The following is a 14,762-nucleotide window of genomic DNA, read 5'->3' on the forward strand; positions in this document are numbered from 1 at the left end:
CATCTCCAGACCTCACTCAGGGTGATGGATTTGTTCTTTAGACCCTGCCCTTTAGGGAGCAGTTCTGGGAAGGACAAGGGGAGAAGAAAAGGATATGGGCTAATGGGATAAAAGGAAAGAAATGGGAGAGGGGAGAGGAAGAAATTGGGATGGAGGAGAGAGATGGAGAGGAAGAAGATGGGGAGGAGGGAGGAGATGGAGAAAGAAGAGGGAAATGAGGGGAAGGAAAAAAGACAGGAGGGAGGATTAGGGATGAGAGAAGCAGGAGATGGAGAGGAAGGAGGAGGGAGATGGGGCTGCTGTGTGGGCTGTAGAGAATATGACCAGGACGAGGCTGGCTGGCTGGGTGAGGAGGGATCAGGTAGGAAGACCTGGAGGGTGTTCCCTCCCTCCCTGCTAAGTCTTCCTCCCAGAGCAAAGCACCCACCTTGGCCATTTTGCTCTTGTTGTCGGCAGTCAGAAACGACATGTTGTTAATCTCATTCTGGACCACAAAGTTCTGCTCCTCGCGCTTAAAGTTCTGGTGGGGAGGCAGTATTGGGGATCAGACAGGGTGAGGGAGAGCATCTTTGGGCAGAAGCTTCTCAGGTTATAGAGAGGAGGGGCAGGGGTGGGCGGGGACTCACGTGGGACTTGGACCAGTAGATGAAGATCTCGCCCACCATCCTGAACAGCTCCTCTGCGCTGGGATTGGGCTCCGTCAGCCAGTGTGCCCTAGGCAGGCAGGGGAGGGGGCTGGTGAGGGAAGAGGGCAGGGATCCCCAGGGAAGGGGGGCCACACAGAGAGATCTCATGGGAGGGGATCCAGGGACCAGAAGACTTCAATGGGAGGGCTAGAACTTCCTAGTGTAATCTGGCCATTCAGATGATTTAAAAATTATAAATGACCATTCCTTCCATTTTTTTCCTATAAATTTTTTCTTTCTTTCTTTTTATAATATACATATAAAGTGTCAACTTGATGAATTATCACCAAGTGAACACACTTTGTAATCATCACCCAAGTCAAGAAATAGAACATTTCCAGTCCCTAGAAGTACTTCTGTGACCCTTCCCTCCTCTTGAGAGATGACCCTTATCCTGACTTCTAGACCATGAATAATTTTTGTCTGTTTTGGAATGTTACGTAAATAGATGATACGCTATGTACTCTGTGTTAAATTTTCTGGTTTCTTTCATCCAACCTGATATTTGTGAGATTCACCCATGTTGTTGGGTGTTGCAATAGTCTGCTCACTTTTCTTGCCGTGTAGTAGTCCACCGGGTGAATATACCACACTTTACTTGTCCAAACTCTTCAACCCAGCATGCCTGCCCCTAGGAATTTACCCTATAGCAATAACCCACTCATGAACACACAGATGGATGTGCAAGGATGTATACAGCGTGCATACCACCACTTCCCACTTCCGCTCCCATGACAGACATAGCTAATCAATCAGAGAGCACCCTTCCTCTACAAAGCCCCAGTATAGCCTTAAAATCTTTTTCAACCAGGATGGAACTTGGAGTTGAAACCTATTCACTATGCCTGGATTTGGCTGCACCTAGGAGTCAATAATTCTTTAAACAGTGCTTCGGATTTTAGGAGGATGTTAGCACTTGGTCGCTACTTGCTCTTGCCCTTTTATAAAGACCTATGTTTCTGGGGTAAGTTGGGCTGGCCAGATCTGGGCTATCTTCCTTTCTTCTCTCAGTGAGGGAGGAAGGCCTGACCATTAGACTGCACTGCACAAATCAGACCCTCCTCTACCCAAGCCTGGAGACACAGTACTGGAGGGGAAAATTGGGACTCCTAGTGGCTGACATGGCCACCCTCCCAGGACCTCAGATTCTGGCGATTTAAAGGAGCAGGAGGGGAGCAAACAGGCAGGCTGGCTTTTACTGGAGTAGAAGCCACAGGGGGCCAGAAGGTTGGGTGAGATCAAGTGGGAATTGCAGGAAGTTTACAGTGAGTCAGAAGAGAGATGTCAGATGGGACTCAGAGAAGCCAGCAGTCAGGCTGGAGTGTGCAGAGTGACAGCCAGGGACATGCTGACCTGTTGTTGTCCACGTAGCGGATGAGCAGTGGATAGAGGGCGTACAGATCCCGGCAGAGCACAGAGAACTCATCCCGCACCAGGAGCTCGCCCTCCTCGGCTTCCGCCTTGGCCTCCAGACGCAGCTGCTCCTCCTCGGCCACCACCTTCCCCGCCCGCTTGCGCAGCCGCCCGATGGTGGGGATGAAGTGTGAGTGCAGGAGCTCGGGCCGGGCTCGGCTGACGATGGGCTGGGCAAACACTGCAGGAGCAGAGGCGGCACACTTACTGCTGGCCAGCCACTAACACCAGCACCTGACCTATGACCTCTGAGCCCACCCCTGACCTCTGTTCCCATCCCATGACTCCCGACCTGTACCTTGGACCCAGCAGCTATCATCAACCTCAGCCTGACACTGGTTTCTGACCCCAGCATCTACCTCTGACTTCCCGACCTCCGGCTGTGACCTCTGACATAGCTCCTGAACTTTGATCCCAACCATAACCCTTGGCCTGAAACCATGACCCCAGGCTGACAAAACCTCTTGACCTCTGACCGCAACAACTGAATCCTAACCCCGTATCTTACCTTAGCCCACTCCATCTCACTCCAGTCTTTAACCTCTGACCTGGCCTATACCCAGACTTTCCTCACCATGTGATTTCTATGACCTCTGGCTTCTTACTACAGTCTTTGACCTCTGACCCTAGCCTATGACCCCCCCTCGATCTCTAGCTTTGTCCTAATCCAAAACTCAAGTCCTGACGTGGAGCTTCTGAAACAGGACTCTGAATGCTTTAAAGACTCGTTTCTTGACCTCTGACCTAGACCCCTAACTGTCCATATCAGAACCCTGATGTGTGAGCTGATCCTCTGACCCTCTGTGTAAGGATCTCGGCCCACCGACCCAGCTCCTAACCCCTGACCTAACCTTTTCCAAGGCTTCAGAAATTCAGAACCCAGCCTGGAGGACTCCTAGGACCCATGCACCCACCTCAGACCCTATGAGCCTGAGATTCTGACCCCTTAGGATGACCCCTGGCCCTGTGATCCTGAGAAAACTGAGAATCTGACTCCTCCCAACTCCCAGGAAGCCACAGACCCCGGGATCTCCCTCTGAGACCATCAATCAGATCCAGGGACCCGAGCCCCAGAGCACTGGCCCCAGTTCTCAGGAGCCTGGTGCCCACCAGACTCACCTGCGAGCCTCTTCATCCATGAGGCCTCGTCGATGCCCAGGTTGTTGACGATGATCCGCAGGATGTTCCCCAGCAGGGAGTTGAGGTGGTCAGAGGTGACAGCTGTGCAGGGCGGAGGGGCTCCCGCAGGCAGGGTGGGTGGGGGAGCCTCGGGCCCACGCTCCCACCAGCGGGGCAGGTAGCTACACAGCATGGGTAGTGTGATCTCAATGACGTGTGGCATCTCTGTGTAGCGGGCCCCTGACTCAGCCAGCCCCCCGATGTCTGCCATGAGCCGATCCAGCACCGGGATGTCAGGACACATCTCCTCCACGCTGTTGGGGAGCCCCAGGACTGGGGTGCAGGGAGGGGTCAGGGCATGTCCTCCCATCATCCCCAGTCCTTGGCGTCCACACCACAAACCAGGGCCCCCACAAACTTTGGGATCCCCCCCCCCCCCGGAGCACCCTCAGCCTTGGGAATCCTCAGCCCCTCAGGGCCCAGACTGGGCCACACTACCCCGAGGGTGGGTCTCCCTGGGGCCTGTGCTGGCAGAATGTAACTCCTCACAGCCACCCTAGCCCCACCCAACTTACTGGCCCGCTCCCGGGGAGACTTGGTGGTGTACACTGAGCAGGCATTATACTCATTCAGCTGAGGCTCCAGGAATGCCACTGGCATGGCTGCGGCCAGGCGGGCCAGGCACTCACCGAGGGCTGGCCGCAGCCTGGAAGAGGAAGAAATGCTTAGCTCCCACGCCCCCCATTGCCCAGTCCTGGATCCCAGTCCCGTGCGCCACAGAAGTGCCTCTCCCCAGGACCCTTTGGAGCAGAGCTGCCAATCACCGGTGGTCATCAATGTGACTTTATCCGTGGGTTTCCTGAATGCCCTCTTGCTCCACTGGTGATCCCGACACTGCCAGCAGCCCTCCCCAGCCCCACCAGGATGCCTGGCTCCTGTGTGCCACCACCCTTTCTGCCAGAGGAGAACAACCTGGCATCCTGGCCGCCAAGTGCCTGTGCCCGCCTGGCCCCGAACCAGTTGCCTCCACTTGCTTCACTGGCCTTCCTCCGAGCGCCCTCACGTGGCCGTATTTAGGAACTGCAGTCGCCACAGTGCGCATGTCTTTTGAAGACTGGCCATCTTCTGGCTTTTCCCTCACCCCCCCTCCCCCGTCTTCTCCTGTGCCCTCCCTTCCCTGAGCCCCCACAGGATCCACCCCAGCCCCAAACTGTGGCTGTCTCTCCTTACTTTTCCACGTAAGGGTTCCTGGTGGTCCCCAGAGAGTAGATACTGCACAGCGTGCGGTAGCAAGAGACCTGGACGTCATCCACTGAGGGAAAGAGGGAGGGCGGGGGTCCATACCAGTCCTCCCCCAAACCCTTCCCTTGTCTCCAAATAATGGGTAAGAGCGGGGCCTGACATTAACTAGTTTTGTGACTTAACCAAGTACCAACTCTCTATTGACCTCAGTTTCCCGATCTGTAAAATGTGGATAATGATAGCATCTTCCCCAAGGGGTTGTCCTGAGGATTAAATAAATTAATCTGCCGAAAGCAGTTGGAACAGGGCACACAGCCGGCACTCAATGAAGGCTAGTGGTTACTCTTTCCTTGGAGAGAAGTCATGGATCTCTTTGATGATAGCAATGGACACTCTCTCCAGAAAAATGCAAACATCCAACCCTGACTTCAATCTTGGTTATACCCCAAGAGGGCTAGGTTAAGAACCTTGTCAATTTCACACGGGAGGATGTAGCTCAGTGGTAGAGCACGTGCCTAGCATGCAGGAGGTCCAAGGGTTCAATCCCCCGTCCCTCCATTAAAAAAAAAAAAACAACGCATCAACTTCATAAATGTCATGACACAAAAAGAGGGTAGGGGGACTGTTGTAGATTGAAAAGAGATGACAGAGATGAAACAACCAAATGCAGCAAGAGAAATGTCACTGAATTCTGAATTTTTAAAAAATCTAATTTCACTGAATTCTGAATTTAAAAAAAATCAAAGATATTTTGAGGTAAAAGGGATATTGAGCTATTGTCAAGTTAAGTGTGATACTGATGTTGTGGTAACATGAGAGAAGGTTCATATTCCAGGCGTTGCAGGCTGAATATTTAGGGATTAGGTGTTGCTGTGTGTGTGACTCACATTCAAAAGTTCAACAAAAAGTTTGTAGACACTTTCACCCATAAAGTGAAAGGTAAAACAAGTGGGGCGAATGATTAATAATTCTCTTCTACTTTTCTGTATGTTTTTAAAATTTCAAAATAAAATGTTGGAGCGGAGGAAGAACCCCATCCACGTGCTACTTTTCTTACTTTTATCCATTTCAAATAAGCAGTGAGCTGAGACTGTCCCTCAGTCCCCACAGCCCGTCCTGGATGCCTCCCCCAGGTATCCATCCCCCAGGTCCCTCACAGCCACCGAATCCCAAACTGACCTCGGCATCTCCTCCAAACCAGCTACTTCCTCAAGTCTGTGTCATGGAGACCCCCACTGTCCCCAGGTGCCCAGGCCAGGGCCTCACTCTGGATACCTCCCCTCCATGGCTATCTCCTCAGCCTCCTAAACATCTCTTCCACCAGCCCCTCCTGTCCTTCCCTGCCTCCACCATGGCCCAGGCCACATCCTGTAAGGTGTTTTGAGTATTTGAACACGTATGTCATGACTCCCTACCAGGTGTTTCATCTTGCCTAGTTCTCACTGACAACAGCATGTTACACAGAGAATGCACCATGCCACAAGATCCCAGGCTAAGTCACACACCATAGGTGCCATTTGGTAAGACAAATACAGAAGACACTGCTAATTGATTCCCAATATCTGTTCTTACCTTCTTTCTGCTCTTTTCTTCTTCCTAGTAAAAGACCTTCAATACCTAGCTCAACACATGATCTCTCAGAATAAAGGCTACTTTACTAGTCTTCCTTGCAGTGACATGTGGCCATATCATAAGTTCTGGCCAATAGGATTAGTGTGAGTGGCAGTGATGTTGGCCACTTCTAGGTTGTTCCTTTAAAAGAACTGAGGTGCTGTCGTCTACTTTTTTTCCTCTCCTATCCACTAGAATGAGGAGGTGATGGTGCGCCATCTTGGACCATACGGATAAAGGGAGTATTTCAAGGATGGCAGAGCAACAAGATGGAAGGAATCTGGGATTCTGACATTATGATCCACTTACAAGTAGACTGTTACACAAAAAAGAAATACTCTTCTATCTGGTTTAAACTACAGCAATTTAGTGTCTTTTGTTAGAGCCATGGACCTAATATCCTAACTAACTCATTCTGTTTCCTACCAATTTACTGAGTTGAATGCACACTTTGCTCATAGCAATAAATCCTCTCAATAAATACACACTCCAACACCTGGGGATTCTCTCAGGCACACAGGGATGGGCGGTGTTGGCTGAACTGATCCCCTGACCCCCTGCCCTTGGGATCAGTAGCCCTTACGGATGACATCATCTCCAAACTGGTGCTGGGCGATGTGCTGGAAGAGGGTGGTGAGGACCGGCAGCAGGGCCACGGTGGTGTAGGTGAGGTTCTGGCCCACACCCTTCACCTGCGTGCGCGCCTGTGACACTTTGCCCAGCCGCAGGTTCTCCACCATCTTCTCGATGTCCTCTGAGGCGCTCTCAAAGAAGGAACGGAGGCCAGCCTTCACGATCTCAGGGCCGGACTTCATCACTGTCCTAGGAGGGAAGTGAGGGTGCACTGGTTCTAGAATCTGAGACTGGAGATTGCAGAGAGTCTAGGTGAACAGGGGCTGGGGGTGGGAACAGGGTTAGAATGGGAGTGGGCACCATGACATAGCCCCACCTGGCATCCAGGGAGCGTGCCAGGATGTGAAGACAGTTGACCACAGCCGGAGCATCTGTCCCTGGGGAGGAAGATGGGCTTGGGTGAAGGAAGGGTTAGGAGGACAATACCTCCATACACATCCACCTCAACTGCTCTCTCTCTGTCCAACCTCACCTCTGCCCCAGCTGGACTCCCCTGGGACCTTGTCCTTCCTCATCCTGGCTGTGACCCCTCCGCCTGTCCCTCCCCCATCCCAGCCCTGACCTCTGGGCCGTCACTGTCTAGTGATGCATCGGGGAGCTCCATGAGGGCAGAGCCCAGGGCCATCCCAGTCACTGCCCTGCCCCCAGGACTACCCACTCCATGTCCAAGTCCAGAGGAAGAACACAGTGATGGCTGTCCAAACGAAGACATGAACCTGGGCCAGACTTCTTCAGGGTGAGGTTGATGATGAGGTGAAGGGAGGGAAGATTAGGGAGAAGGGCTCGGGGAGCACAGCTACTTACCAAAGAGAGAGACTCGGTGACGGACAAGAGCAGCAAGCTTGCAGAAGAGGCTGGAGAGAGAGGAACAGAAGGACAGGGGAAACAGGGAGTGAGGACAGCAAGAGGACACAATTAGAGTAGGAGGAGGTAGGATGATGGGGAAGAAAATGAAGGAGACAGAGGGGTGGGGAGGGGCAGGGAGATGAACAAGCTTATGGGTCACAGGCAGTAACTGGGATGCTAGGGGACGGAGAGGCTGGTCTGCCTTTCTGACAGCGTGACCAGTTCATCCCAGTTTGCCTGAAAGTCCTGTGTTCTGGGGCACACCAGGATGGTTGGTCACCCTGGCCCTTCAAATGCCTCTGCAGGTAGACTGTCAGTGCCCAGCACCCAGGACAGATTCCCTAAGGTCCAAGGTTGGGAGGAAAGGATCCAGGATTACAATGCTTTGAGGACAGGGGGCTGGGTCTGAGGGTGCAGGGGGGCGCACCTGGTGATCATTTCCTTCTCCTTGTTGGAGGCATGGCCACCACTGCCCAGCACCTTGGCCGGTGTGGACAGGAAGTAGAGGCAGTGGTTGGTGAAGTACTGTTTGATCAAAGGGAGCAGGATCTGGGGGCGTGGGGAAGAGATGAGGGTGATTGGGTGAAGGGCGAGGAGCGCTCACCCAGTCCCCAGCCCCACCCCCCAGCTTCTGAGCCCACCTCTCACCTTGGCAAAGAATTTAATCTCCTGTTCATGAGGGGACTTTTCCACTCGTCCACTGCTGACCACAGCCTCTGGTGGGGGAGGGTAAATAGGAGTCATGGAGGGTTCAAGGCCAGAGAACTCGGGATATTCTGATGATAGGATATGATGGGAGATAACCTCTCATTGTGAAGTCACCCCTGTTGGCCTTGAGATGAACATCTCTCCCTGCTTTTCATCTGATCCCCCCCAAATCCCTGATCAAACCCTTTCTGAGGCTGCAAATGGGGAGAAAGAGCAACTGGGGGGGCTGGAGGGGGTAAGGCCATGGAACATCCTTCTCCTCAGCTATCACAAGTCCTTTTCTTCCTAAACTTAAACATGGCACCAAGTAAATATGGAATGAATGAATGAAACAAGAAGTTGACATAGACAGGTTAGATTTAACTTTGTAGTGGAAATTAGTTTCAAACATCATCATCTTCATAGTAATAGTAATAATTCATACTATTAAAATAATAATGCTGGCATCACTGACTAAACACTTGCTATGTCCCTGGCACTGTGAGAAATGTTCTTGCACAATCTCCTCCCAACTTGGAGGCCTATATAGCTGGTCCCTCCTTCCCATTTTACAGATGAGGAAATTAAGGTGAAACAGCTCGCTCCAGGTCACCCAGCAGATAAGTGACAGAACCATGGCTGGTTATGGTGAATAGAACCCCCATTTCACAGATGAGGAAACTGAGGTTCAGAGAGGAGAGGGAATTGCTAGGAGGATGTGCAGCACGGAGGTTCAGCTTGCGTGGAATTCGGGGTATGATGTATGAGTGAATCTTGCTGTGCCACTTGCTGGAAGGGAATTTGGGGGTTCCTGGGCGGCCCTCAAGGGGAATGCTGGGACTCTCTAGTGGAAGCTAGAAGGGATTACAGGAGCCCCAGCTGTGATTCTCAGTGAGATATAAGAGGCATCTGTGGGGCATCCCAGCAGCCTCAGCCTTCAAAATAGATTCAGAATCTGCCCAGTTCTCACTCTCTTTTTCTCCTGCCCCCTCCTGAGCCTGTTCTCCCAGGAAGCCAGAGGGAGACTGCGAACAACTTGTGTGAACACAAGGCAGATCAGGGCCCTCTCTTGCTTAGAACTTTCCGTGGCACCATGACACTCAGAGTAAAAAGCCACAGTCCTCACCATGGCCTGCAAAGCCCCCCATGATCTGCCTCTCACCCCTCTGACCACATTTCCTCTCACTCTCCCCCTGACTCACTCTGCTTCAGCCACACAGGCCTCCTAATACTCACACCAGGGACTGCTCAGAGCCTTTGCACTGGCTGTTCCTCCACCTGGAATACTCTCCCCAGATGACCACATAGCTCACTCCCCAGCTCCCTCAAGGTCTACCTGGAATATTCTATTTACAATTATAACCTAATTTATCTCTTCCCCTTTCCCCTTTGGAGGGATAAACTAGGAGTTTGGGATTAGCAGATACAAACTACTATGTATAAAATAGATAAACGACAAGGTTCTAACGTATAGCACAGGGAACTACACTCAATGTCTTGTAATAAGCTATAATAACAAAGAATATATATGTATAAAAATAAGTGGATCATTGGACAGGCTCAAATAACAACAAAAAAATTTTAAACAATTTCACTGGCCCACACTCCCAATCCTCCTTTGCTGGCTCTAATGTCTTCTTCCTGTGATCACTACGTGATCTAATTATTTCTGACGTTAATTATCACCAAGGGAATGTAAGCTGCAGGAGGAGAGGGATCTTTGTCTATCTTTATCGTGTTCTCAACCCCAGAACAGCGTCTGGCACAATGATCAGATGAGGGGAGGAAGGAGAAACACCTGAACTGGGTCTCTAGGTGAAACTGTAGGTAGGGCAGGCACGGGGAGGGAATTCTCCGTACCCAGGTGGGCGATAAACTCCTGAGAAATGTCCATCCAGCGTAGCAACTGCTGCAGGAAGCCAAAGGCGAACCGTTTCTCAATAGAAGAAGTGTCCAGTTCCATGTCCTTGAGACCTCTGTGTGCAAGCAGAGGGAGGGGTCAGCCCAGACGCAGGCCTGCGGGGTTTCTGGCCCCTCTGGAGTTCTACCTGGACTCCCTAGGCCCAGGCCCCGTCTGCTTTAAACTCCTCTTTCTGGCACCGCCCCGCTCCCCAGGCCCCGCCCCCTTGTATCTTCCCCTCTCTGGCTCCTCCTCCGCTACCTAGGACTCGCCTCTCCTAGCTTTTGCCGGGGTTCTGGCCACCTTCCCTGCCCCTCCCTGGTCAGGTTTCCAGCCCGCTTGCCTGGTGACGGCGTAGCCGTTCATCTGCAGGAACTTCAGCAGCTCCTGCGCCTTCTCCCGATCTCGTGCCTTCTCCTTGGCGGTGAGTGTGTCGTAGGGAACCAGCAGGGGATGGGTCCCACCACCTGGGGCGGTAAAGATCAGATATCAGGGGGCTGGGAGGGTCCCAGGCCGCTCACTGAAGTGGTTCCTGCAGTTGAAGGTGTGCATAATTATAGTAATAAAGACTAAGGTAGGAATAACCAAAACATCACTTTCAGATGTTAGTCACATCCTCACCAAAACCCTACAGTAGTGATAATGCTGTGATTATCTCCATCGTACAGACCCAGAAACAAAGTTCAGTGGGGTGAAAGCAATTGTTCAAAGTTGCACAACTCTAACCCATGCCCTTGTGACCCGTTGCCAGTGGCTAGAGGGCTGCGGAGAAGGGAGACCTGTGCGGGGCTGGGATGGAGGACCTTACCCTTGGCTTCCAGCTCCTGCTTCTTCTTCCGCCCCCATGTGTTGTGGTAATTTTCTGCCAGTTGTTCTGCCATGGCCTGGGAGTGGATGCAAAAGGTCAAGGCCCAGATTTAGTGGATGTCCTCCTCCCTCAACAGACACCACCATGTCCCCAAATAAAAGATCAGAAGTTTCACCTGCAGCTCCCTGGAAAGGGTAACTCCGCTGAGATCCGGGGGCTGGGGGTTGTAGCCTTCTCGCGGATCATAGGTCTGGGGGGACAAGGGAGAGATGGGGGGCTTGATGGGCTAGCAGGAAGCCCAGGCCTCAGCTTGATGTATCCCCACTACCTGGCCCTACACTGCTCCTCTGCACCCTCTCCTTAAGGCCCTGTCTCTAACCCACCCTCCTCTCTTCAGCCCTTTGCAGTTCTTCAGACCTTTGCAGTTCTTCAGACCCAGGCCCTCTCCTATCCCAGACCTCGCAGCCTTCTCCTGCACCCTGCTCCTGGCCTCTCCAATTCCCCTGACCCCACCTCTTTCCCTTGGCCCTTTTCCCCCTCTAGGCCCGCCTCCTGCCTGGCTCCACCTTTTCCTGGCCCCGCCCCTTATTCTAGCTGCTCACCACCCCTCGTTACCCCGCCCCCTGCCCCAGCCCCGCCACCACCTGGGCACTTTGGGATATCTTCCGGGTTTTTTTCTTCTCCGTCTTCTCCTCCTCACCCTCCCTGGCTTTCTCTATTGTCCATTCCCAGGCAATCATGGCCTTCAAAGACTCCTTGATGGGCCAGCGGTAAATCTCTTTGTCCTGGGGTGGACAAGAGGGAGTGGAGTTGGTGGAATGGGGTGAGAGGGAGGTGGAGGTGGGAGCCCCTGGCTCGGCCTCACTGGCCTCCAGTGTCCCAAGAAGGGGAAAGCCCTGGCCATGTGGCCAGGAAGTGGTCCAGTTCCAAATTCGAACCCAGGTCCTTACCTGCTCTGTAACAGAGCCTCCCAGACAAACTCATTATCCCATTTTACACCTGAGATTCAGAGGAGTTAAACTGTATAGTCAAGGAATTAAACCCAGTCTCTGACTCTTTCTAAGACAAGGGACACTAGGACTTCAAGGTCTAGGGGAGGCAGCCAAGTTTGAGGGAAAGCAAAGTACATGGATGGGGAGCCCTAATCCATAGATCCAGCTAGATCCAAGGCCATGAATTGGCCTCACTCCTCCCTAAACCCCCAAATTTTGGACCCCTAACATTGGGCCCCAAGCTTGTTCACCTTCTCTGAAAATGTCTTGTAGGGCCTCAGCATGGGATGGGTCTTCAGTTCCTCATCTATGTTCTCCCCATAGGACCAGTTGTTCTGAATCTGGAGGTGAAAAGGGGACAGGTGTGGGTAGTGCCACTATGGAGCTGGGATCAGAAGCAGAATGAGGGGTGGACAGCAGCCTGGGGGACACAGAGGAGGAACCCTGGAGGGGCTGAGGGTTCCAGAGGAGGCTATGGGTCCCAGGAAGAGTTAGAGGCCCCAGGGAAATCTGGGAGGACCTGTGTCTTGGGGAAAGATAGTCTTGAGGAAGGCTGGCAGGGGTGGGGATTTCTGGGGAGTGGAGGAACCTGATGCTTACCTTGTCAAAGGCCCACTTCTCATGTGTGTACTCCGCAAACTTGTTAATGAAAGAGTCCAGCTTCTCTGGGATGATCACACTATTGGGAGATGGGGTCAGCAGATGTTGGGGCTAATCCCTCCTGCCACCTCTGAAACTTTCTCCCAGCCTCCAGGCCCAACCCCCACTCCTGCCTCCAGGTCTCACTTGAGGGTCTCCACAGGCCGAGGATCAAAGTTGCCTTCAGCATCCACCGTGGCCTTTTTCTCAGCCTTGGATGAGTATGAGGCGTCCACGTAGTCAGGGGGCAGGGCCCCTGCGATGGCGCATAGGCAAGGCATAGCCATGCGGTACAGCTCTGGGTCATACTTCTGGGGATGCCGGGGGGGGGGGTTGTCACTGCAGGCTTGGCTAAGCCTTCAAATACTGGAGCCCCAGAACTTCAAACTCAGTGCTCCAATCATCAGCCCTCTTCCCTGATCCCTCAAACATGAAGTATGGTCTTTCCCTGAAATCCAAGCCTTAGACCCTCCTGGACTCTCAAACCACCCTATCCCCCCGTCTCCAAGCCCCATCCTAGAGGCTCAATCCCTCTTCCATAGCACCCAATGTGGAGAATCAACTCATAGATTCTCCTAGATCCAAACCTGCAGAAGTGCCTCCCTTCCCTAACTCCCAGATTTAAAGATTTCATCCTGGATCCCCAACTTTGGGTCCCAAACCCTGCAAACAGGTTTCTTTCAGAGCCCCTGGGTGCCCAGACCTTATGGGCCAGCGAGTCAAAGATGCCCCAGAAGAGTTTACGAGTGAGGTGCAGCTCTTCCTCCGAGGTGACCCCGAAATTGGCCCAGCCAGTGGGGAGGCAGTAGTACTTCCAACAACGCTCATAGTGGTTGGTGAGGAGCTGGGGGGAGCAAGAGGGGGACACACAAATTAGTGTGACACAAACAGGTGGCAGGCAAATGAAGAGCCAGAGAGGCCCAGGGGATGCTAGTGCTTTTGAATTATGAAGGTGTGGGTTATGCAAATGATATGCTAATAAGGGGGGAATAGTATGCATATTGCGAAGTGGTCCTGGACAGTTTATGTAAATTTGGCACTCTAATTTAGAGCCATGATGGGCATTAAATCAGAGCTGGATTTGTCTGGTGCTGCTTTACATAAATAAGCATGCTAGATATTAATCCATGGGTAGGGTCATGTGCAAACTGGCATATGGATGGACTGAGCTGTGTGTATGTGAATTAACAAGGCAGATACAAACATAGGCAGCACCCCATGCAAACATATGGTAATTGGAAAGAAGGCTCCACCATCCAATATGCAAATTTGAAATAGGGGCTGATTTAGATGTATTATGCAAAATAGTTACACTATCTGGGTTAGGGGTATCTCCTTATGCAAGCCAGCATGCAAATGAAACAATAATAGGAGAGAGTGTGCAAATATTCAGGCTAGCTGTGGTACTGTTTATTCAAATAAACGCATTCGTTTGAATAGTGAAAGGCTGGTGGTCCAAGCATGTGAATAAGCATGTTAATTAGAAAAAGTGGTGTGCTCCACGCAAATATGTGCTAATTAAGGTGGGGGCCAGCTCACTGTTAGGCGAATTAAACGCAATTAGGGAGTGTTAGAGGCACCAATGACGCAAAGTGAATGTCCTAGGAATCCTAGTATGCAAATGAGAATGCTAAAGAGGTTTCTATGGGGTCCACTGCCCGCACATCTACAGATTAACTGGCCTGGCCTGTGTGATACAAAAAGAGCCCCATAGTCCGAAGGCGGAGCAAGCTGGTGGGTGGAGCATGGAAATAAGCACGCGGAGGACAACTTGTCCTCACCTTGAGCGGCATCTTGGCAAACTCGTTAAGGATGGGCACATCGAACACCAGGCGCCGCAACAGGTGCTGCAGCATGGACGGGCGGATGTACCTGCGGGGACGTGCACGGGGCGGGGTTATCTAACCCCGAGGCCCGCCCCACCCGTAGCCCCGCCCACCCGGTCCCGCCCCACCTGCAGAGCGCCATCAGGCATTCTTCGATGATGTCGCGCTGCGCCTTAGTGAGCGAGCGGCCGCGGGACAGGCGGTACACCGTGTGAAGCATGGAGTCCACCATGATGGCGCGGTGCTCTGTTCCCGCAAAAAGTGGCGCACACTTGGTGATGAGCGGCAGCACGGCCAGGCACAGGTAGCGGTTCAGCGCCAGCGCCATCTCTGTGGTGCTGAAAGTGGCCTGGGGCGCAG

General features: G+C 52.5%; 1 protein-coding gene across 1 annotated transcript in view; it reads right to left on the minus strand.

The window, feature by feature from the left end:
- RYR1 (ryanodine receptor 1) overlaps positions 1-14,762 on the minus strand; it is a 107,011-nt gene that overhangs the window by 46,486 nt on the left and 45,763 nt on the right. The window contains exons 48-69 of the mRNA XM_072966406.1: positions 14,531-14,751; positions 14,358-14,448; positions 13,280-13,420; positions 12,724-12,887; positions 12,538-12,616; positions 12,189-12,278; positions 11,590-11,730; positions 11,121-11,195; positions 10,946-11,021; positions 10,481-10,604; positions 10,098-10,213; positions 8,199-8,266; positions 7,978-8,099; positions 7,509-7,558; positions 7,021-7,081; positions 6,655-6,893; positions 4,449-4,530; positions 3,794-3,924; positions 3,219-3,551; positions 2,040-2,280; positions 627-714; positions 428-520 (exon numbers count right to left, since the gene is read on the minus strand). Of these exons, the coding sequence (XP_072822507.1) occupies positions 428-520; positions 627-714; positions 2,040-2,280; positions 3,219-3,551; positions 3,794-3,924; positions 4,449-4,530; positions 6,655-6,893; positions 7,021-7,081; positions 7,509-7,558; positions 7,978-8,099; positions 8,199-8,266; positions 10,098-10,213; positions 10,481-10,604; positions 10,946-11,021; positions 11,121-11,195; positions 11,590-11,730; positions 12,189-12,278; positions 12,538-12,616; positions 12,724-12,887; positions 13,280-13,420; positions 14,358-14,448; positions 14,531-14,751 (2,826 nt within the window). The remainder of the gene's footprint in view (positions 1-427; positions 521-626; positions 715-2,039; positions 2,281-3,218; positions 3,552-3,793; positions 3,925-4,448; positions 4,531-6,654; positions 6,894-7,020; positions 7,082-7,508; positions 7,559-7,977; positions 8,100-8,198; positions 8,267-10,097; positions 10,214-10,480; positions 10,605-10,945; positions 11,022-11,120; positions 11,196-11,589; positions 11,731-12,188; positions 12,279-12,537; positions 12,617-12,723; positions 12,888-13,279; positions 13,421-14,357; positions 14,449-14,530; positions 14,752-14,762) is intronic.

The sequence above is a fragment of the Vicugna pacos genome, chromosome 9 (assembly GCF_048564905.1).
Source record: "Vicugna pacos chromosome 9, VicPac4, whole genome shotgun sequence".
Lineage (NCBI taxonomy): Eukaryota > Metazoa > Chordata > Mammalia > Artiodactyla > Camelidae > Vicugna > Vicugna pacos.